We start from the raw sequence: 22628 nt of genomic DNA, 5'->3' as shown, positions 1-22628 counted from the left end.
CTATGATTTTTTTTACATCATTATCCACAAATATCAACGTCCCGTCCATTCTCTTTTTTTAAACCTCAAAGTAAACATAAAAGGGCGTTTCTTTAACGATCACAACATATTTCCTACAGTAGATCTTTATCAAAAATTATAACCTTTTCCAAAAGGCCAGGCAACATTTGCGGCTCTGAACGAGTTTAATTCAAGTGGACTGTAGGAAAAACGGCTTTTTTATTTTATTTTATTTATTTTTATTTTATTTGTTATTTTTGTACGTTTGACACAAATGTATTTATTTATTTATTTCTTGCAGGAAAAATGGCTCTTTAGACTGTAAACATTGCTTGTTTCCTTTCACCCGCCCTTCTCAAGTGACGTCACTTCCGCTTCCTGGTCAAGATGGCGGCCGACACTCCGCCGGAGTCTGCTCCCCCTGAGCCTGGAAACGTTGTGATAAAGACGGAGCCGGAGGACGGGGATGATTTCCTCCCTGCCCCGCGGGAGGCGCCGGTTAAACGGGAGCCCGCGGTGCCGCTGCAGTCCCCGGTGAGCGGGCTGCAGCCCCTCAGCTGGTCCCTGGACCACCGCCTGGCTGTGTGCACCTCCAGCGCCCTGGCTGTGATGGAGCTGCGCTGCGACGTCCAGAGCAGCAAGCAGGAGCTGAGCCTGCACAGGACCCACGTCCCCGTCCCGAGCGAAACACACAGGCTGCGGGTAAATCAGCTCGGATGTTCTCCCGTTTTCCTCTCTGAAGCTCCAGCTTCCTAGATGCTGCTGGGTGTGGGAAATATAGTAAATAATGTAAAAAAACAAACAAAAACAAGAAACTTTTAGCACGACTTTTTTTTAATGCGACCTCTGCGATCTTTCTTGGCTGCATATTCTTTAAATTGTTGTTTTGCTTAAAATTTAAGTAATTTTTCTACGTGAAGACTGATTTGCTGCATCACTGAAGACATTAGAAAGTGGCACAGCTCGTTTCTGCCCCATTATGGCTTCACCAAAAAGAAAACACGTAATAATAACAACTTTGTTTCTGAATTATTAGATCATTAACCCACGTTGTCCTCAGACTTTCGCTTTTTCCCCACAACACAGTTTCCCCATCATTCCATATGAGCTTTAGCACCTGAGACCCTAAGATTTATATTAGGTGTAGAGAGCGCTACGGGTTAATTATAATATAATCAGGCAGAATTTCATTCAAATATAACATCCTGTAGCATACAAGCAGCTATATTCAATTACAATAAGTATTGAAAGGATGCTAAGTTCTTATTTTTTTTACGCTAAAAGGAACAGTGTGGATGTTACTGTTACAAGTTCTAAAAGGCTGTTTTAAGCTTCTGCAACAATAAAAAAGGAAATAAACAAACATTTCTCTGTGTTAAACTACACAAACTTACCAAACCTGAATCCAAACCGTTCCAGCTCGAGCCACAAATATGAGCTTGTCGTATCAAATCTCAGGCGCTCAGAAGGAATGTACAGATAATCAACCAGGTGATTAGAACACAGCGCTGATAATTATCTACAAATTCAAAACATATATTTTAAGTGCAGCCCTGGCCATTTTATGCTTTTGCTTTGCAACATATTTTTATATACAAAACACTGAATTCAAACCCTTTTATTCAACCTACTACTTACCAAAACTACAAGTTTTTTAAAAAGGAAAAAAAATAATGCATGCTCTCTGAACTCTTTCAAGGGGGCGGAGCTTGGTTCCTGGGTCTGCGTTGTGATTGGTTGAAAGGATGCAATGACAGTTATATTAACCTACATGGCTAGAATGCAAAAGGAAGGAAAACTTTTATTCTATTGAACTTTTTATTGACCTTTTTTTTTCTATCACCGATATACGTCTATCGATTGATACATATTGTTATTGAATTGTCGTCCAGCTTTAGCGTATACATTGCCTTTAACGTTTTAGTGAAGTCTTCAGCTTGTGGTCTTGATGACCCTAAAAAAGGCCGTCAAGCTGAAGCACGAAGCGACATCTGTAAATTAAAGTCTCCAAGAAGGGATCCAAAAGTTTCTTACACAACTTCACCGACTCCCAGGGTTCATGGAGATCTGATGAAGTCTCAATGACCCCAATGAAGACCACGAGACATCAGCATATAAAGTTTCTTTCTTAGTACTTCTACCGTTGCTGGAGACTTCACCGCACCAGATCTTTGACCCTCTCCATGCACCCTGGGAGTCGGTGAAGTTGTGCCACAAACCTTTGGGTGGCACTTTTTCAAAGGAAAGTGTGGAAGTGGAAGAAACGTTGAGACCATTGGCCGTACTAGTGCGTCTCGTTCAATCCAACATTTGGTCAAACAAGTCTGAAACCAGAATTTAGTGTGGCTTTGGGCACTAAAAAACATTATTTAGGCCTAACTGTTTGGTTTCTTTGATTGTAAGGTCGAACCGTCAGCCGAACTGGCGCTAGCGAGGGAGAAGTTCTCGTTGGATCCGGACCCCACGGTGAGGCAGGCGTTTCTGGCCGACACGGTGATGAACCCGTCAGTAAGGGCGCACAAAGGGATGAAGTACGCCTGCTGGTCGCCGTTAGGCTGCGGCGACTCCGGACGGTGTCTGCTCGCTTGCCTGACCCTCGACAACCGCCTCACCGTCCACAGCAGCCACGGGCACCTGGAGTGGAAAGCGCTGGTCAATCTCACCCAGAAGTACGGCGAGAGGCTGAAAGAGCGACGCTACGCCAGGAAGGACGACAAGCCCCCCGAGGCGAACCTGTTGGACTACGCCGAGCTGCAGCGGCGCTTCCGCATGCAGACCCCGCTGAGGATGGCGTGGTCGCGCATTTACGCCACCAAGAAGGTCCAGCCGGACAACAGCTGCGTGGACGAGGAGATGGTGCTGCTGGCGGTGCTGATGGAAAACGGCGACCTGGTGCTGTGGAAGTTCATGCTGCCGCTCGCACACAAAGACCCCGCGGCCTTCTACGACCTGATCGAGTCCGGCGTGAGCAGGCCCAGCGACGTGGCGTGGTGGGAGTACGAGAACGGGCCGCGGCGGATGGGCGGCCTGGTCGTCGGCAGCGAGGTCGGCCCCATCAAGATCCTCCCCGTCAGCCTGTCGAAGGTGAAGGGCTACTTCACCGTCCGCCACCCCATCGTCCTGTGGAAGGAGTGCGACGAGATCGCGGTGGACAACATCCGAGTCGTGCCGCTGACCCACCCGGTCCACAAAAGCAGCTGCAGCCTCATCGTGGCGTCGCGCGGCTGCTACGTCTTCTGGAGTCTGCTGAGCGTCTCGCCCGCCGGCCTGAGCGTGCAGAACTCCCACATAGCGGGACTCCACTCGCTCCCCGTGCTCTCCCTGGCCGTCCCGCAGCACGAGCTGGCCATCTACTCCTGCTCCATGGACGGCCGCATAAAAAGGCTGACGCCGGCGCTGACGGAGAGCTCCGTGACCTTCGGGACGGAGGACGCGGTTCAGCCGGAGACGCTGGCGGGGAGGCGCGTACACGGGATGGCGGTGAGCTGCCACGGAGCGTACGCGGCGCTGGTGAGCACGCAGGGGATGGTCGGAGGCTTTCACCCCATTAACAGGAGCTACCAGGTCCACTTCCTGACCCTGAAAACCCCCGAAGCCGCCGCGCCGCTGCTGCTCAGGTCCCCCGAGCAGAACCTGTACAACGCCACGGACCTGCTGGACCTGGTGAGGTGGCAGGTGTTGAGAAGCAAGCGCGTCCCGGCGGCGCTCCAGGAGGAGCTGGACCGTCAGCTCCGGGAGGAGGACTCGCCGTACCTGTGGCGCGTCAAGCTCTTCGTGGCGCGGGTTCTTCAGCAGTCGCTGAAGGTCCCGTCCACGGAAGACAAGTGGAGACCCAGGCAGAGGGAGACCAAAGTGTTGGTCCAGGACCTGAAGGAGGAAGAGGAGGAGGTGGGAATGGAGAAAGACGCTGCTGAGGTGGTGGAGCTGGAGTCTGGGGGTGGAGTTGAAAAGAAGCCAGAGGACTACAGGGCCGAGGTGCAGACTCTGATCAACGCTGCAGAGATGCATCTGATGAGGGAAAATATGAAGAAGGTGTTGGGGGTGGTGTACCTCAACACCTGGCTGCCACAGAACACCTGTATCCCCACCTGTGGCCTGATGGATTACCTATCCAGAGATCCTGACGACAGAGACTCAGAGGTACTTTTTTATTTTTTATCTTTTTATGCTTTTTTTTAATACTAATTAGAGTATGACGGTGAAGGTTCTCAGTCATCCAGGTCGTGGTCACTCCAAAAAAAGTAAAAAACAAAGCAACTGGACTTGTTTTCCGTAGTTAAAGACGTTTTGCTTCCTCTCCAGGAAGCTGGAGAAATGTGGAGTACCAAGCTTTATACTAATGCCCAACAAAGGCCTTGTAATGGCTTAGATAACATGCAAATTCAACAGAAACAGGTCCACCCCTTAGTAATGGGCGGTCGTTAAATACATTAAGCCAGCAGATTGAACCAAAACTGGTCCACTCCTCGGTAACGAGGAGTCGTTAGGGTTGTTATTGGCCTGGCTTAAAGGAGCGATGTTTTAATCACCCATATGAGGGTGGGCAGTAGTATAAAGCTTGTTACTCCACATTACTCCAGACTTTTTGAATTGAGAAAGCTTCCTGGAGAGGAAGCGAAACGTCTTCAACTTCGGAAAACAAGTCCAGTTGCTTTGTTCTTTTACTTTTTTTGGACTAATTAGAGTAATTTTAAAGCGATATGCAATTTTTTTAAAGACCTTTTGAAATCTTTTGAAATAAAACACCAAAATAAATGTTAAGATGGGCGATAAATTGGACAGAATTTCAGCTTCTAGACGTGTCAGAATGGTGGAAACGTACACATGAAGACTTTAACCACAGAGGTAGGCGGCTCTAGAGCGTCATGAACACAGATGCACGCCGCACTTTCTAGATTTTTGTCAGTTTAAAATACACTGTGCCACTTTTTTTGTTTCATATTATCAAAATCAACATCCACTTTGCATCAAAACGTCACATAAAAGACGACAAAACACTTTGAAGTGTTGGCCGGAAACCCGACTTTTGTAATCTGTCACGGTTCTCAAAGTGTAGCTAAAGGAACTTGTGAAGCTGTGCTGCCGTTCTTATGATCTCTGACTTGTGTTGCTTTAACTTAGAGCTTCTGCCCCCCCCTCACCCCCCCTCACCCAGGTGCTGATTGGCCACATCAAGAAGAAGCTGAACAAGCAGACGTTCCCTGAGCGCTGCAGCCTCTGCCAGGCCCCGCTGCCCTTCACCGACTGCAAACAGGCCGTCTGCGAGAACGGACACGTGTGGCTCAGGTCCGAACGGCTCCTTAACATCTTTAGAAAAAAAAAAAGTGTCCTCCAGAGGAAGGGAAGGCATGGGTGTGCTGCTCCTCCAGGAGCCTGACAGCGAGGACACAAACTGAATCTTAATGCCAGGTTCTTTCTTTGACAGTTTATTTGTCCTCGGGGAGCAGTAATCAAGCCCCCCCCCCCCACACACACACACACAAACACACACACACCTTTTGATATTTACCCAAGCGTCGCTCTCATCTTCTCAGAAATATCATCCGGCGAACGACGCTCCTGTTGGCACGTTGCGCCTCTGCTGGGCACACGTTTCCATCTCCTCGCCCGTCGCTGCTGCTTCCTGCAAACTTTTGTTTTCCTCCTCTCTCTGTCTTTCTATGTGTGTGTGTGTGTGTGTGTGTGTGTGTGTGTGTGTGTCCCTTCCCATCCGGCTCCCTCATGTATTTGTCGCGCTCTCCTCCAGGTGCGTGTTGTCATACCAGGCCTGCCAGACGCTGACGTTCAGACGGTGCCTCCTGCAGGATTGCATTGCCAGACTGCCAGAGCCTGAGGGTAAGCGCCGCTCTCCATCCACCTCCTCCTCCGTTTCCCCAGCCATCCAGCCCTGTCACCCTCAGCGACAGCCTCCGCCGCTCAGATCCCCGCCCGGCACGTTGGGTTCCCACCCGCTCCAGGAGTTAATGCCTGATGAATTTGGACGATTTTTTTCGAAATTAGCTTGATTTGGTTCGTTTCGTCTTCGCTTCGTTTCAAAACGCTGCTATTTAATTCCACTGCTCCATTTAGTAATTTATTTATTTATTTATGGAAGTCTTTCTAGGAACTCTGATTTGTTTATTCTAAATTAATTTCAACCATTCCAACACAGAGATGACAACAATTTTCAGTACATTCTCTATTAATTAATGTGAAATTTATAGAAGCTCTCTGCTGTAGCCTTAAAATAAGGTTTTTATTGTAGTGTTGTGATCTTGTGCAGAAAATAATTGTTCATCCTTTGCTTACGTGGATTTGTGTAGTTTAGACCAGGTAGAGAAATAATTTTTACCTTTTTTACCCCCTAAAAATTTCTGTGAAATGAATTTAAAGGAAGCGTTTATTTTGTAAGTTATACTTTAATAGCTTAATATGACCAGAGTGTCTAGGAACCTCTAATTGGTAAATTATAACTTCCTGGTTCCCAGTGAAATAAATATGAAGTGGCCCATTTCTCTTGTCAATTATTCAGACCACTGACAGATTTAGGCCTAAAGTAATGTATTAATTTCACCAAGCTGACTCGAGGTGACATTAACGCGTCAGAGCGACCAAACCAGTCGTATCTGTGGAGGGAGCTAAAGATTAGGGTGATGGTAAGGAGGCCTTCCAGCCTCAAAGACTTGCAGTTCAAAGGCAAATCATCCAAATGCCAGAATAACATGTATAGGAAAGGTGTTGATTGCTGTAATGCCAGTAATGATAAATAATTTGTAACATGACATTTTATATATTGTTTAATAAAATGTTTAAGAAAAAATATATATTTTTACCACAGCTATGAATCACTTTACTTTGTTCTATTATCTTTTGTCAGAAAAAGCATCTTGATTGTAAGAAAATCATTTTAAATCCAAATTTGCCAGGGGTGTGAATATTTTTGTGCCTAACTTGAGCTACTCTCTTAAACACTCACCATAACTTCAGTCAGAGCAATAATGTTAATGCCCAGTTTGTGTAAAAAAAAAAAATCCGTGGCACTAGTTTCCTTTATTCACAGTCTGTGTCAAAGGTCAGACCCCTGCTATGCACCTGTATGGGGGAGGTCCTGTAATGCTATAGGCCTTACACTTTTTTTTTAGATGGTTTTACCTACTTCATGTTGACTGACGGGTTCTGATTAAAGGATTTCAGAGGCTTAATCTCGGTGTGGCTGCTGGACTTAAACTAATCTTAAAAATAGGATTAGTTGCAATTAGTGAATAGGAATTTTGATTTATGACCAGGGTGGTTTGGAAAGCTTTTGTTTGTCTTTGATAAATTAAATTATCTTTTGAAAACCCCTTTCAAAAGATAAACCCGCTGTAGTTCAGCGGGCTTAGTCTGGGTCTTTGGATCAGGAAGGGCTTCTGGTGGAAAAACCCGACTTGGTTTGCTGTGGCGGCCCCTGAATAACGAAGGACTTAATCGTTTAAAAACTGCATTTTGTTTTCACTCAGGTCGTCTTTGTCTGATATCAAAATGTTTAGTCTGAGGATCTACAGATTTTAGGCCCGAAATGAAGCAAAAACAGAATAAGGCAAACAATTTACCTTGTAAAAAAACTGGGAAAAAAGTCGGCATTTAATCCAATCTTAATATTTTCTCTTGTAAACTTTGTTTCTTGTGTTTATTTTCAGGGCTTACATTAAATTTCAGACAGATCCAGACGAGCCCACGTCATTGACGCTCCACCACCGTGCAGTTGTTCTGAAATCCTGTGTCTGGTTATCTCTAGCATGTTCCACGTGTAAAAGGCGAACAGTGCAAAGGGGCGGAGCTTTTCTGGTAAATTTATGCAAACTGTCCGTGGGAAATTAAGCCGGGGAATACTGCAAATATTCCAGATTATTAGCTTTACTGGGGAATTTGTGGGAATCAACTGGAAATTGTGATTAACTCTGGCTGGAGTACCAGGGGAGAACCCACACATGCACATGGAAAACGCTCAGAGGCCCCAGTCTGGAGTTGAACCCGGGACCTTCTTGCTGCTCTGCTGCCGGATTTTAGAAATCATTAATGGGGAAATGCAGCATGAACGTAAAGAGGTGCAGTAAGCAGTCTGAGTGAGTTAATTTGAATTAAATCTGTTTTTTTTTATTAAGATTGTACCAAAAATGCATATTTGCCACACTACGCTTTAAATTCCAGGATTATTCCAATTTATTCCCATAAATCCCCATGTTAAGTTTACAAGATCAAAAGAATCGAACCATTTTGCAACTGTTATGCAGCCCTTGACCACAATTTAAGAATTTGTTTAGCCAACTCGGGCAGTTCACAAAGAAACCCATTTATAAAATAATATTAGGGTGCGTCGGAAGGCTGTAAAAAATGAAACAGACAAATTAAAATCCTCTTCAAATTGAGAATGTGAGGTGCAACAGAAGGGATTTGTCTTTTACAAACCATGTTTTTCCCTTTTTAATTAAAGTACAAGTAGGATCACGTATGTAGTGACTCTCTGAGAAGCAGACTTGGCCAAAAAAGTAGGAGTGAGCTACATCCTGTTGTCGTTGCTGAAAATTTATACATTGAAAAAAATGAGAATTTAGGACTTTTTTTTTCTTCTTCTTTCAACTGGACAAACTTGCGGGACACAGTTTTGCATTTTGGATCGAAATTGCTTCATAAATCTGACCATTTTGCTCATGTTATTAAAATATTCTGTGTTTATTTTCAAAACGGTTAAAAAAGACAAAAGAAAAGATTATAATTAAGTTTTTTGATTTGTAATTTCTGGCCTCTGTGGGAGAAAGTTTGGACTCCACTGGTTTAGCTGTGAACATGTAAAACAAACGCTATATTTATGGCTGCATAATCTTTATTTCACATTAGAATATGAGCTTTAAATGGTTTGGACGTGGCTGTATGACTGTTCCCAGGTTCATGTGCAGAAAAAGTAGCTTTTCTGGTGTCTTTGCTGATTTCTTTGCACCTCTGCATCGTGCCAACGCCCACCTGCAAACCTCCAGATCTTCTCCTTTGCTGATTATCATGAAGCTCATTTGATCAGCGGCCTTTAGCCGGTTTGGATCCATCTCGGTTTATAAATGCTGACTTTGTGGGTTCTGTGTTGTGTTCAGAACACTTTGGATGTTTGATTGAAACCGTTTTAGGACGTAAAACACTAGAGGCGATAGGTTATGTTTTTAAAAGGTGCGGAATATTTAACCGCGACTTAATATATCAGAAAGATTAGGCTTTGAATAATGGAGGGTGTGTAGAAAGATGTACTTGGAGGATTCCTGCCATTATCTCCCAACGTAGCGATTATTTGAAATAATTCCTGCGACACCTTGTGTCTCCCCCTCAGATCCGGAGTGGATAAAGAAGCTCCTGAAGGCGCCCTGCCTGCTCTGCGATTCGCCGATGATCTAAAAACCAAACAATCTGCGAAGCCGTCTGCAACCCTCACGGCACCGCAGTCCTGATCCGGGGGTTCAGTTTGCTTCAAATTATTGCTTCAAAGTGCATATTTCTGATATTTTATTATTTATTTTTAATAGTTGATATTCTTCTAATAAAAAGAGCCAATAAAAAGCCTTTATTTGTTGTTGGTTTTCTCATTTACTTAAAAACCTGCAGGAATTGTGGACTCTTCTGCTGCTTTAAGTGAATGTTTTACCTCTAACTTTGCAGCCTTCTTTAATTTATACTTTTTGCTGCTTAAAATTAATTCCCATGCAGGCGCAGTGTTTGCACAAGAAAGTTTAAAACGCAGTTATATGTGGAAGTCTTTATTATTCAGTCGGACTTCAGGGGCACCATAAATAAGCTCCCTCATTTTCCCCGTGTTGACTGTGTTTCAAAACCTTTGGTGTAGTTTTTATTGCAAGTTAGTGGAACTTGCTCTCCAAGTCCTATTTTAGTACTTTTCTTTTTGTTTGAGCGTAACAAATAATACAGTGTGAATAATACATAGTCTGGAAGAAGGAAGAAGAAGAAGAAAAAAAAAACCTCGGCATACCTTCTTTAATTGGCACTGTAAAACAATTTCCAAGCTCTGGGTGGAGGAGGAGAAGTGTTGGTGCTCAGTCATTCCCTCAGATGAGGACTTCCGCTAATGTAAACGCAGAAGAGACGAAGCGGCGAGGCAGATGAAAATGAGCAAGAAGGCAGGAAGAAAGGGGAAAGTGTGGTTAAAAACGCGCCGCGTCCTCTCCCACGGGGGCGCCTCCCGTAATGAGATTCAGCCGTAATGAGGGACAGAACATGGAGCCAGATGTGATTCTAATTCTAATCAAGGAGGGGAGGCTGGTGCTGATGGAGGAATGGGGGGGGGGTTACACAGCAGATTGTTAAATACAATTAACCCTTTATTCCTATTTGGAGGGAACAAGGGCTGCGGGGAGGGGGTTACAGGGTAGGCTGCGTGTTTTCATGGAGGTCAGCGGCCGGTGATCAAAGAACCTGGACCGGAGAGACCGGGCCGGTGGCGGCGTATCTGCTCCAAACACTCCGCCGTTCTCTCCTCTTTATTTTCATATCAGTGTTCAGAGGTCAGGGGGGTAAAATCTACTGCTTCAACTTATTTTATCTGTTTTTTTTTTATATCATAGACCAACAAATGATGCATATATGTGAGGTGGAAGGAAAATGCTACCTAGTTTTTACTATTCTACCAGAAAAGCTATGAAAAGTGAGGCAGGTCTGTGAATAAAATCAGCTGAATGTCATTTATGGATTTATAAAGCTCTTTAAACACATCTAAATAAGGAGATCAAATAGCATAACAATAAAATCCTAAAAACACAAAACGAAAGATCAGAGAAAGCGAAATAGTTCAGTTAAACAGGACTGAGCTAAGGAACGTTAAAAGCCTTTCTGAAACAAACCTGTCTTTAATTAGCTTTTTTTTGAAAGACCCGGTTCGGTGATGGTCCAAAGGTCCAACCTGCTTCCAGGGCCTGGACTCTACGGACGAACCGGATCACCCCAGCGTTTAAGCTCAGTCCCTGGAGCCACTGATAGACGCTGACTGGATGACCCCGACGACCCGCCGCCACCAAACCACTCCAAGGTTCGGATAAATGAGGAGGTGCGAGGTCATTAAGGAAGTTTAAAAAGATACGAGCCCAAAGCTTTAAATCTCACAGCTATGTTCAGTCCATCATCTGAACATGCAGAGAATGGGAGGATGGAGCTGAATCTGGAAGAAAACCTGTTAGCCTTTTAGGCTTCAAGGCTGTCTGAATATTTTTGAAAGGCTCTTCTGATATAATTACAAATAATACTAAAACCTCTTAAAATGATGTTATTTGGTGTAGTTTTGATGTGCCCTGCTTAGAAAGATTTCTGGAGGTATTTCAGAGATCACTTCTGGCCAAAAGAGACCTGGGTTAATGCTGTTTATTTTTCTGCATGTAGAGTTTTACAAATGCAAATGTCGCTTCAGTTTTATTGTAATTTGTGCAGTTCTTTGAGACATCTTTGTGGAATTCTAACAGCCAAACCCGATTTCTCCTGTAGAAAAGGTGAAAACTTTAAGAAAATTAATACATAAAATGTAGAGGAGGTGCAGCATTGTTTCTGACAAATCTGCCAAAAACTTGTGCTTTTTAAATAGAAACTGAGACTCATATTTAAACAGATTTGGACCAGAAATCAATCAATCAATCAAATTTTATTGTCAATTACAATTTGCATTGCAATCGAAAAGCAACGCAAAGCATGTTTTATCTGTAGCCCTTTTGATTGGAGTGTTAAAAATGCCACAATTTGATTTAAAAACAACATAATCTTCTGCTCCAATTTCTTTTCTTGGACACCAAAGGACATTTAAAAGTTTCCAGAGCCTGGCTTTGTTGGAGGGAACACAAATTTGCCAATTTGTTAAAATTCAGACCTTATGGCAGATTGAATCTTTCAGTCGTGTATATATATATATATATATATAGAGAGAGAGAGATAGATAGATAGATAGATAGATAGATAGATAGATAGATAGATAGATAGATAGATAGATATACTACATATAGCAGCCAGTTATGTAAATACTTGCATAAACATTTAGAATGAAGGATTTAGGAATGTTGACACCTTTTCTAGGTATCAGCTTTGAGCAAGGTGCTGACTATTAAAATGTCAAAGTCCAGATATGTGGAAAAAATACTGAAGTTCAAAATGCAAAACTTTAAGCCAAGAAAGACACCATGTACAAAGACCATGTTTTGATTAAAAGTCAGCCTTCCTGGTTCTCTATCACCTGGATGTCTCGAGATCTGCTCTCTCTGCTTTGCAAACTTTCTTCAAATCGATCAGACCCTGAGGGCTTCTTGTCCACCGACTTCATTTCAAATAAAAAAACAAAAAACAAATCCAACATCCTGCTACAACTTGACCCGGCAATACCTTCCCACCTTCCCTTTAGAAAGTTCTCTCAGATTGTGGGGATGTCTCTCTTCCAAAGGTTTCCTCAGGCAACTCGTCAGATTTAGCTCTGAACTCTGGCTCGGTCAGTCCAAAGCCTAGAGTTTCTTCCTCTGAAGCTGCTCTGTTGGTGACTTGGAGGTTTGCTTGAACTCGTTGAGATGCTGGAGACTGAAGTCTATCTTCCTCGGCAGATTTTAGAGAAGGCGCCTGAAGGTTCTAGGCCAGACCTGACTGATATTTGGAGCTGTTCAGAATGACAAGCTTTTTCATTATGCATTTAACAAACTCTTTTACCCAAAGCAATGAGATATACCAATGTGGTTAATATCTAAGCTAACAATTAGTATCAAACAGCTTCAGTGAAAAAAAGTGGGATTTTTGATTCTTCTTGATTTCATATATGACTTTTACAAAGACTATAAAATCACCTCGTCTTTAAACCCAAAGGTTTTTATGTGAAACAAAAACGAAGCCATGTTTAATCATTTCCAGCCTTTAATGTGACATATCTGCTGCACCACTTAACTATAAAATAAATGTTGAGGGAAAAATATAAAACAAAAATGGCAAAACCTCCATAGATTAAGTGAAAGAGGAGCTCACAGTTTTAATTGGTAGAAAGCTGGATCTTTTGCTTATTTTACTTTCCAGAGGTCATCAGATTGTGATTCTTCAGGTAATCTGCAGATTTCCACAGATTTTTACAGATTTCCTCAGGCTTTGTTGATGCGGACGCAGACTGGGCTTCACCGTGATGCGGAAAAATAAACCTCCTCTTCCTCCTCGAGAAGGTTTAAATCAAACTCGATTACTTTTAACTGTTTATATTTCCTCAAGAAAAACCTATTTTCATCTGTAGTACGTAACATTTCCTCACAGGTTTTTTTTTCCAGGCCTGGACGTTTTAGTTGGAGAGAGAGGCTTCTGTTTTCTAACTGTACTCCTATGTTCAGGATTTATTTTATAAAAAGACAATAAATAGATGAGTAAGAGCACAAAAATAACGCAGGTCTTATAAAAGTTTTACACAATTAGCCACAATAATGTTGGCCACCTGGTGAGGAAGGCCCACCAACGGCTCATCTTCCTCAGGAAATTGAAATGGACTTTCCACTAAGCAGCTAAAAAACATTTACATTGCTACCATAGAAAGCGTTTTATGTCTCAGCATAACTGTATAGTATGGGAGCTGCACAGTGCAGGAGAGGAAGGACTTAGCACGGGTGGTGAGGACAGCGCAGGGGATTGTGGGATCCCGTCTACAGGATTTGTACTCAGTTTATGCAGAATGACTCCAGATAAGGGCCAGATGCATCTCCACTGATCCCACCCACCCAGGCAATGCGCTGTTTGCCCCTCTTCCATCAGGTAAACACTGCAGAAGCATCAAATCCAGATCTAATAAACTGAGAAACAGCTTCTTTCCAGGAACTGTGAGGACAATCACCCCCTGCTGAGAAGTTTGTGGTCCATCATGTTACAATCACACTACTGTTATTGCCTGTTTGCACATTCCAATTCTCAGGAATATCAAATTGCACATTTCTGTAAATTAAGCCTCAAGATCACAGCATAAAAATGACCTTTTGATTCATGATCTGTGTAACATGGCTCATATCACTCGCAAAGGGACTGATATCAGAGCTCTCGGAATCTGATACGAACTTGCATCTGTTTGTGTGTGTGTGTATCCTAAACCGGTGTCTGCCTCAAGGGTAATTTTCCCATGGTGACAATAAGAGTCTTGATTCTGATTCAGAATACTTAACAAAATCCATATATAAAAACAAAACAAAACAGAGAGATAAAAAAACTAAAAAGCAGGTTAAAAACAAGGTAAACAAAAGAAAATGGATACAAGCCAAAGTGTCACCACATTTTTAAATATTAAAAGCCTGTCTGAACAAAAAGTCTTGAGCTCTGATTAAAAAAGGCCAAGTTTAGTTATAGTAGAAGATCTAGAGGGAGCTGGTTCCAGTGTCGAGGGGCGGCTCCAGAAAAAGCTCAGTCACCCCAACATTTAGACTTTGTCTGTTAATAAATGTCGACCATCTGACCTCAAAGGTCTGCTGCGACTAGAAAAGCTCAATTACATTGATAAAAAAAGGGAAAGTGAGGCCAGGAAAGCATTTTTTTTTTAATCCAAAACAGTTGAGGAGGTTGCATTTTTGTGCTGCGTCTTCTTCTGTCAGTCGCTGTCGACGGTTAGCCGGGAAGGTTTTGTAATCAGACTGCATTCGGTGCCGTCAGCGGGGATCCGCCGCCCGCTCTGCCGTTTGTTTGTCGACTGGAAGTGGCTCCTCAGGTTGTTATGTTCCTGTCACAGCTTTAGGTGGAGACCAGCGCCGTTAGAGGGTTAGATCCTCCTCCCGCTTTAATATAATAATCCGTCAAAGAGCAGCTCTTCTTGTAATTACCTGCTCCCCTCCCTTTTTTTTTTTCCTCCTCCACCGTCTTTGCTCTCGAGACTTCAAACAGGGGAATCTTCTCTTTGCATACAATATTTATACCCTTTATGTCAGTGGCTGGAAGACATGAAACATTCATGACACCTTTTCACACCTTAATTTCATGTGATATTCCTTTTGTTTTGTTTAGACTCGAATTTGAACATGATATGTCCCATTGTATTCTCCTGAGGGTACCAATTCATTTCGTTGCTCCACAATATTTCAATTTAGGCAGCGAAACACGGCAGAGGCTTTTCCCTCACCGTGGTTTTTAACGCTGGCAGCTCCAACGAGTCTCGTAGCAAAATTGCACATTTGTGAAAGATTTTCATCGAACAAACAAATTAAGGCCTGGCTGCATTAAATACAATGCTTTCTGTAAAAAAACCCAAAAAAAACCCAAAAAAAAACATTTGCATGTGGAAAGCCTTCTTGGGATTGACACAACCAGTTGCAAGAGGCCCTGCAAATGTGCTTTAGGTTCCTATCCGGCTGAAAGAACCAACGGAGACCCAGTTGCAGTTCTCTGGCAGAGGTCGCTCAGATTTTATTTAAAATATCCTGGCAGGCTAAGAAGTTTGTGATACCATGCACTGTTATAAAATACTAAGTTCCTTTGGATGGAAAACAGGCCCACAGCATCACAGATCCTCCTCCATACGCCCATGCTCTGACTGTAGTTTTAGAAAGCTTAGAGTAGCTATTTTCTATCATCTATTGTCTTGTGAAAACGAACACACATTGCTGTTTATTCAAATAGCATGGTCAGTTGGTCCCATTTTGAAGAGTAGTTAAAAACCTTCATCACTGTCTCTATTTATAAATTACTGTAGTGGACTTTTGACGCCAACTGGCTATTAGGTTTTATTCAGGGGAATCAAAGTAAAGGGAGCTGAAACAGGTGCTAAACTTTTCCTAACAGTGGGAATTATGTATGTGCTTCTCTATGTATTCGTCCCAAATTTAGTACAAAGTCCATCAACGGTGTATGTTGCCAAACAGTCTCATCTGACCGAAGCACACAGGTCCAAGTCGGAGTTGCAGTGGCACCAAAGTCCCACAGCATTGCAGATCCTCCACCATACTCGCGGGTGGACATCCAGATTACTGCTCTTACTGTAGCTGTGGGCGGGTTTAGGAGAGCGGCTATATTCTTATATCAATTCCATACAAATGAAGAAAGAGTGACACACCTCTGTCTTTCTTTAATAATATGTTCAATTGTCTTTCCCATTTTGAAGAGTGGCAAAAAATATCATATCAACCTTCCACTGTTTCGATAATTAGTGTTGGAAATGTTTGTTTTGGATTTTATTAACAGGGTCTCAGAGTAATGAGGGCTGAAACAGGCCCACAGCATCGCAGATTCTGTGCCATACTCAACAGTGGGCATTAGGTGAGTTTTGTACAAAGTCCATCTGGAGTGTTTGTTGCTAAAAAGCTCAGTCTGATCCAACCAAAGCGGATCCAAGTTAAAGTTGCTCTAGCGTTGAAGAGAAAAGGCCCACAGCAACACGGACCTCTACCTTACTTAAACATTCAAACTGTTGCTCTGGCTGTATTCATTGGTAACTATTGTGGAAATATTCTTGAAGCCGTTCCCAAATTAAATGGCAGGTTTTGTTGTCTTTTTAATTTGAAACAGAAGCTATAGTATTTGGTACAGCTTTCTCCCCTGTTTATAAATTAGGTGATTTCTGACGAATATTGGCTGTACTGGGTTTTACTTTGGGGAAAACGGATTATAGGGGTCTGAAAATAAATGCATGCCACACTTTTCAGATTTCATTTGTAAAACACCCTCATGTCCTTTCCCGTCCACTTCAGTGAGTGCTATCATCCACTAAGTGACAGTCTATCACATGGAATCTCTTTCAAAAATATGTTGACAAAATATGGAAATAATTAAGGGGTTTGAATAGTGCAAAGGCACTGTACATATGCGTGTTTACTAAATTACTAAATGTTATCTGAGGCGTACATCTTATGGTTTTGTTTAGTGGTTACCCTTATCAGAAAACACAAGGATCCCAGATGATCATTTCTCCCTCTAAATCACACTAACTTATCGTTTATTAAAGGCCATCGTTTACTTTTAAATAAAAACAAATACTGAGCAGAGAATCCTAAACTCTGAAAATGTGACTAGTAAAATGTAAGTTTTAATCAGTTTTCTTGTGCTTTGCGGAGCTTATTTAAGCTTTTTGCCATTTTATTTCCTTGGGTACAGATAACATTTCATTTGATCTCGTCTTCTGTTTTCCTCCACGGTTACTATATTTGAGTAGCATCCAGACGGAAAACAGACGTTCCCTCGGCTGCAAACATGTCTGTCTGTAAAGTTTGAGCCCAGAAATACACTTCCGTAATCACCACGGCACAGAAGCAACCCCGAGTTGCGTCTGCCTCCCTTCATGCACCCCCCCCCCCACCCCCAAAGGATTCCTCCATCTCTTTCTAAAGTCTCCCAAATTGAGCTGCATCACCCCCTTCAAACTTGTCAGCGCTAATGAAGTCAGCATTTGAGGTTGTCTTCCTCTCTTTCAACGCTGATGGGTTGAACATGGTTGTCAAACTGGTCGACACACCCTTCCTCTCCCCTGGGGGAGGCAGAGAGGAGAGAGAGCAGTGACCCGAGACCATCCGAGTAGGCTGCATGAGACGGGATGGGGGGGGGGGGCGGGGGGGCGGTGTTGTCCATCATTAGAGTTGCTATTTGTTCCTGCCTTTGAGGGCGCTGAAGTGGAACTAATACTGAGCAGCAGAATGGACATGCAGAGGGAGGGACGCTTTTTACTGCTACATTAATTAAGCTCATTTCCAACATGCTCCCACCCCACCTGCTTATGCCCTCTGGTTCTGCTGTAATTAAGTGGTGGGGTGGGGTAGGGGGGGCTGCTGCATTGTTTGTACGCCTGGTTTAAGCTTTTCTGATGGTTAGCATCTCACAGTTAGAGGTGTGAACAGAAAGGGAAACACGTCTCACGAATAGCTGCTGCGCTTTTAAACAGTTTTGTCAGTTTCTTGTAATTCTAAACAAAATGGCACTAACCTGGAGACCAAATGTTGTCGTATTTCATGGAAAGTATGTTAGATTTTCCACTAAATTATTCAGGCTCACTTAACTACTAAAACTGTATTATTATTATTATTATTATTATTATTATTATTATTATTATTATTATTACCGGGGTGTATTTGTGTTATTTTTTTTCCCTGCAGTAAGAAGAAAATAAAGGTGCCCTTTAAAAAACAATAGGAAAACCTATTGCATCTGTCCAGTATGTTTATTTGTTTCAAGTATGTGTATAAATTACAAAGGCATTACTCGTCGCTTTCAATAGATCAGAGATGAAGCGAGCTAAAACACCAATAAAAGGGCGCTAGTATCGGCTGTTCATAACTGACAACATAACAACCAGGAAAAACAAGTTTCAGAGAGATCAAATGGGAATTGATCTCTGACAGTAAGCGGCTGGGAAATGGCCCAGCCGCTTAATCTAAACAGCATCCTAGGCTAGAATAAAATGTTTTTCCATATTTAGTCTTGCCATCTAATCCTCTCAAGGGTGGTATTACTGTTAAATCAAGTAAATCTGCAACATATTTCCTACATTGATCTTTTTAATGAAATACATTTTTTTCAGAGGTCAAGTAATTTTGGCTGCTCTAATCTAATTTGGCTGTTAAAAAATGTAATGGTTATAATTCACTTCTAAAACCCTTCCAGAAAAACAACATCTTTCCAGGTTAGCAAAATAGTTCAGGCTTTTATGAATTGGGATTCTATGAGGTAGTTATCAGCAGTAGGTATATTACCTGCAAACAGGAAGTACTCAAAATTATCTCAGGCTATTTTCAAAATGCCCCCTCATTACGTAAATAGTGTACTTAATATAGAGAGTTAGCAAATCTTTTGCGGTGTCAGACTATGACAACATTTTTGTATCAGCTACAATGTGTATGAGAAATTATTTCTTTGGTACATTAAAAGTAGTGTGAAGAAGTTTTCACAGCATTGCTCAAAAGTTCAGAATATGCTGTACTTCTACGTTGGAATGCTAAGGCTAATTTTAGCATTTACAAGCTAATATTCACATGTAATATTTTTACCTGCGAACTATGAGAAATTTGCATGTGACATTATAAAAGTAATTTACAGAAGTTGTTAATTAATCATTCAAAATATTTTCAGTCAAAGACTGAATTTCCCCTCTTGGTGCGTGATTAGATCCTGGACGAGCCCCCAAATACGCTGCGGCCCACAAGAAAAAACAGGTTCAAAGAACACATATTTCATGTCCCAAAGCCATCCTAACAAGCCTATCAGGGCCCCGCTCTCGGCTGCCATTCAGGTCACACACTGCCCAATCTTATGGTGCCTTCTTCCAGATAGTGGATCCACATGGAGGGTGCCAATTGATGCTTCTTAAGGCATAACTTGCCTTTGCACCCAGGAGCCAAGGTTTCGACCACGAAACGCTTGACCGCAAGCTCCCCCACTCAACTTTAGTCTAACCCCTAAGGCCAATTAGCCATACGACACCCAACCATGACCCTAAGGTCAGACAAAATTGCCCCCAGTAATGAAGGGGTCCTTAAACCCCTCCACCACATTAACATGGTAATTCTGCAAAGAAGAACAGGGTTATTATCTGCATCAAGCAGAAGGGTTCAAGTATCTTCAGTGATGGTAAGATGGAGGTGGTGATAGACAGACAGACTTATTGATGCCTTGTGAAAAGAAATGTGGACGTTGCTTCCATATGTTCTAACTTTCATCACTGATTATTAAACATGGACCATGGCTGACAAAAAATATTCCGGATTTAAGACACAGAAATTAGTTTTATCTGCATGGTGGTTGGGTTTAGTTTTAGGATGTAGAGTTCTGTAATGTGGGTGTAGCTTGGAGTAGACCCTTTGCTCCTCTGCATCAAAAGGAGTCCATTTTGATGATCCAGCCATCTAACCAGAATGCCTCCAGGACACCTTTGGAGGTCTTCCAAAGGCAGAAATATCCCTTCTGGCCTGGAAACACCTTGGAATTGTTGAGCTGTCTTTGTGGACAAGATGTCTGGACCTGTTATCCTTGTGACTCAATCTTGGACATGCCAAAAACGATCAGAGCAGGCCCACCACCCCACCCCGGTGACCCATCATAGATAAGCAGGTATATCAAAAAGATGGATGGGTGATCTAAACAGGAAGTAGGAAAAAGAAGATTGGAGCTTTGGTCAAAATGAAGAAAAGCAGAAGGATGCCACTGACCAGCCAAGCAGTTGACCAGACTTGAAGTACTTGATCTGGTTTGGTTCTCTGTCCCTAAATCCAAATGTACATTTATTTTTCACGTCATTTAAATATAGTTTATCTTCAAAACCATCTATTTATAACCCAACATTGTGTCAACTTTTTTTAACCATCAAAATCCTCTAAAATGCTGGCAACCTTAAATCTTAAAACAGTTTTGATAAATGACAAAAAGGAGAAATTTTGCCGCTTTTCATGTTGATGATATATAAATTTAATTACGTCTTGATTTAATGAGCTCCACGTGTCTGTTGCTTTCAGCGTGATTGACGGACAGCTCTGTACTTTTTTGTGCCTTTTCTTCCAGGCTCTTTAAACACTGCATTTTATTTCAACGCACACAGATGACAACGATAAGTGATGAAAAAAAGCCATGCAGGCTCTGCTTGAACGCGCCTCAGCAGATCTTAGGTGCGACACACTGTTGAGCGGGGCCTGCAAGGCTTCACGTCACCCTCGTAAACGCAGCGGATGACGGATGTCTGTCTCCATCAGCGCCGGTGCGGTGAAGTGACAGCTCTCTGTTAACGGTGACAAGTCAGGGCTCCAGCGGAGACAGATTGCCTTCAGGTGGCTCCATTTTCAAAATCCTTGCTAAGAATCTGCAGCGCTTAACTTTCTTTTGATGGCTGAAGGGCTCTCAGTGCCTTTTTTTTTATTTTTCAGATTTCAGCTGAAGGAAAAGAGGGGTTCCTTTAATATCTTGTCTCTCAGAGATCAGAGGATGTCACATTCTCACACCTCATATTTCACAGCATCTATCACGGGCGGTGTAAAATCCCCTTAAAAGTACATTATGCAATATAATAGCATGTTGGGATGACATTTATCTGCCAAGGGGAGGAAGGCTATTACACACCTACTGCCTTTTAGAAGAGGGATTTCATCATGCAGGATTTTATTCTATTCTGTTTTGTCTTGTGATTGCAGCTGATGATTGAAATTAGACATGACCTTGAGGATCTTTTCCCCAGCTATATTTTCCTCTATATGCCAAATAAATTACACCTCACAGCCCATATATTTAAGAAACATATGGCCTTGTATGTTTGGGATTCACACCTACAAGGAAATTAAGGCTTTTTTTTTTTTTTGGCAATGAAAACTTCAGGAAACTAGTCGCATTGCAAAGGTTTGATTTTTACCTTTTCTTTCACTAAAAACTGTCTTAAAATCTTGATGGTCTTGGAGGCCTCCTCTATGATCTCTCTGTGTTGTTCTCTAATCTCCTTTTTACATAGCCGGCCTGGTGAACAGCTGCCACTCAGGGCTTACCCACTTCTTGCCATAAAATGCCATCGCCAGGCACAAAATGGCAGAGAGCACGCCCTTTGGACCAAACTGTTCTTTTGCTAATAACATTATAAAGTTATGAGTTCTTACTTCTTCACTAGACATGTTCACCTGAAAGGTGAGGCTGTTCTGTTGTGTATTTATGCTTTGCAACTAGACTCATTTGAACCGATTGGTGAGAAGGGGAAATGGGTGTCAAGCTTGATACACGTCTTGTTTTGGTCTACAGACTGTGCTCAAGCTCCACCTAGTGGTGAAATATCGCTTAGTCCTCCTTTAAATAGAACCTGTCAGACAACACGAAGTGGGATAAAACATCAAAAAAGCAACACGTCGTGGTCTGAAATTCAAGAACAGCTTCACTGAGGGTTACAAAACTGTTTCTAATCAAGAATCAAGCGTCTTTATTGTTATGTGTTACTATAATGAAAGTTTGGTGAGAGATCGGCTCAGAATGCAAACAGATTCAAGTATAACGCAAAGACACAACAAGACTTAATGTTTTCAGATAGTTGAATGCACCAGCAGCCTTGCTGAGAAGCTAAAGTGTGCAAACAGTCCTTAGCATCTGAAAAGATTCATGTTCAAGTCAGAAAGACAAATAATTCCTTTACAGACGACGAGGATTGCTGTGCAATTGCATGAGTATATCAGATGAACGCTCTCTGAGAAGTTGAAAATTGTGCAAATAGTCATTAGCAAAGGCTTTGGGACTTCAAGGAATCACAGTGAGAGACATTAATCACAAATGGAGACAACCGATAACAGTGAGGAAACCTTCCCAGGAGTGGGCAGTCACCAAAATTACTCCAAGAAAGTCACCCATGCAGGAGGTCACAAAAGAAGATCAGAGTTCATGGTTCAACCAAAGGAAAAGCATCACAGCAAAAACAGATTCACCGTTTTAGAAGAAGAACATCATACCATCAGTCAAACACGGTGGTGGTAGTATGATGGTCTGGGGATTACCTTGGTGCTTCAGGACCTGGACAAGTTGATGGAACCATGAATTCTGCTCTGCCAGAAAATATAAAAGAAGAAGGTTGTGTGATCAGTTCAGGATTTTCAGCCAAAGAACGTTTGGGTTGTGCAGCAGGTCCACCTGGCTCTCCCACCACCACCAAAACGAAGCTTTCGAAGTCCAGCCTTAAATCCAAAGCAGGTGCTGTGGTCTGACCT

The 22628-nt window shown here is 42.5% G+C and overlaps 1 protein-coding gene across 1 annotated transcript; it reads left to right on the top strand.

Annotated features, from left to right (window-relative positions):
• Nucleotides 1-367: 367 nt before the first annotated feature.
• On the top strand, nt 368-9573 carry gtf3c4 (general transcription factor IIIC, polypeptide 4). The gene is made up of 5 exons (XM_012864205.3): nt 368-702; nt 2404-4140; nt 5156-5286; nt 5747-5835; nt 9335-9573. Exons 1-5 carry the CDS (start codon nt 388-390, stop codon nt 9397-9399), a joined length of 2337 nt encoding a protein of 778 aa, XP_012719659.2. The 5' UTR covers nt 368-387; the 3' UTR covers nt 9400-9573.
• The last annotated feature ends 13055 nt before the right edge of the window (nt 9574-22628 follow it).

This window comes from Fundulus heteroclitus, chromosome 8 (genome assembly GCF_011125445.2).
Source record: "Fundulus heteroclitus isolate FHET01 chromosome 8, MU-UCD_Fhet_4.1, whole genome shotgun sequence".
Taxonomy (NCBI): Eukaryota; Metazoa; Chordata; class Actinopteri; order Cyprinodontiformes; family Fundulidae; genus Fundulus; species Fundulus heteroclitus.
Note: the sequence above shows the minus strand (reverse complement) of the source record. Positions and strands in the feature narration are given on the sequence as shown.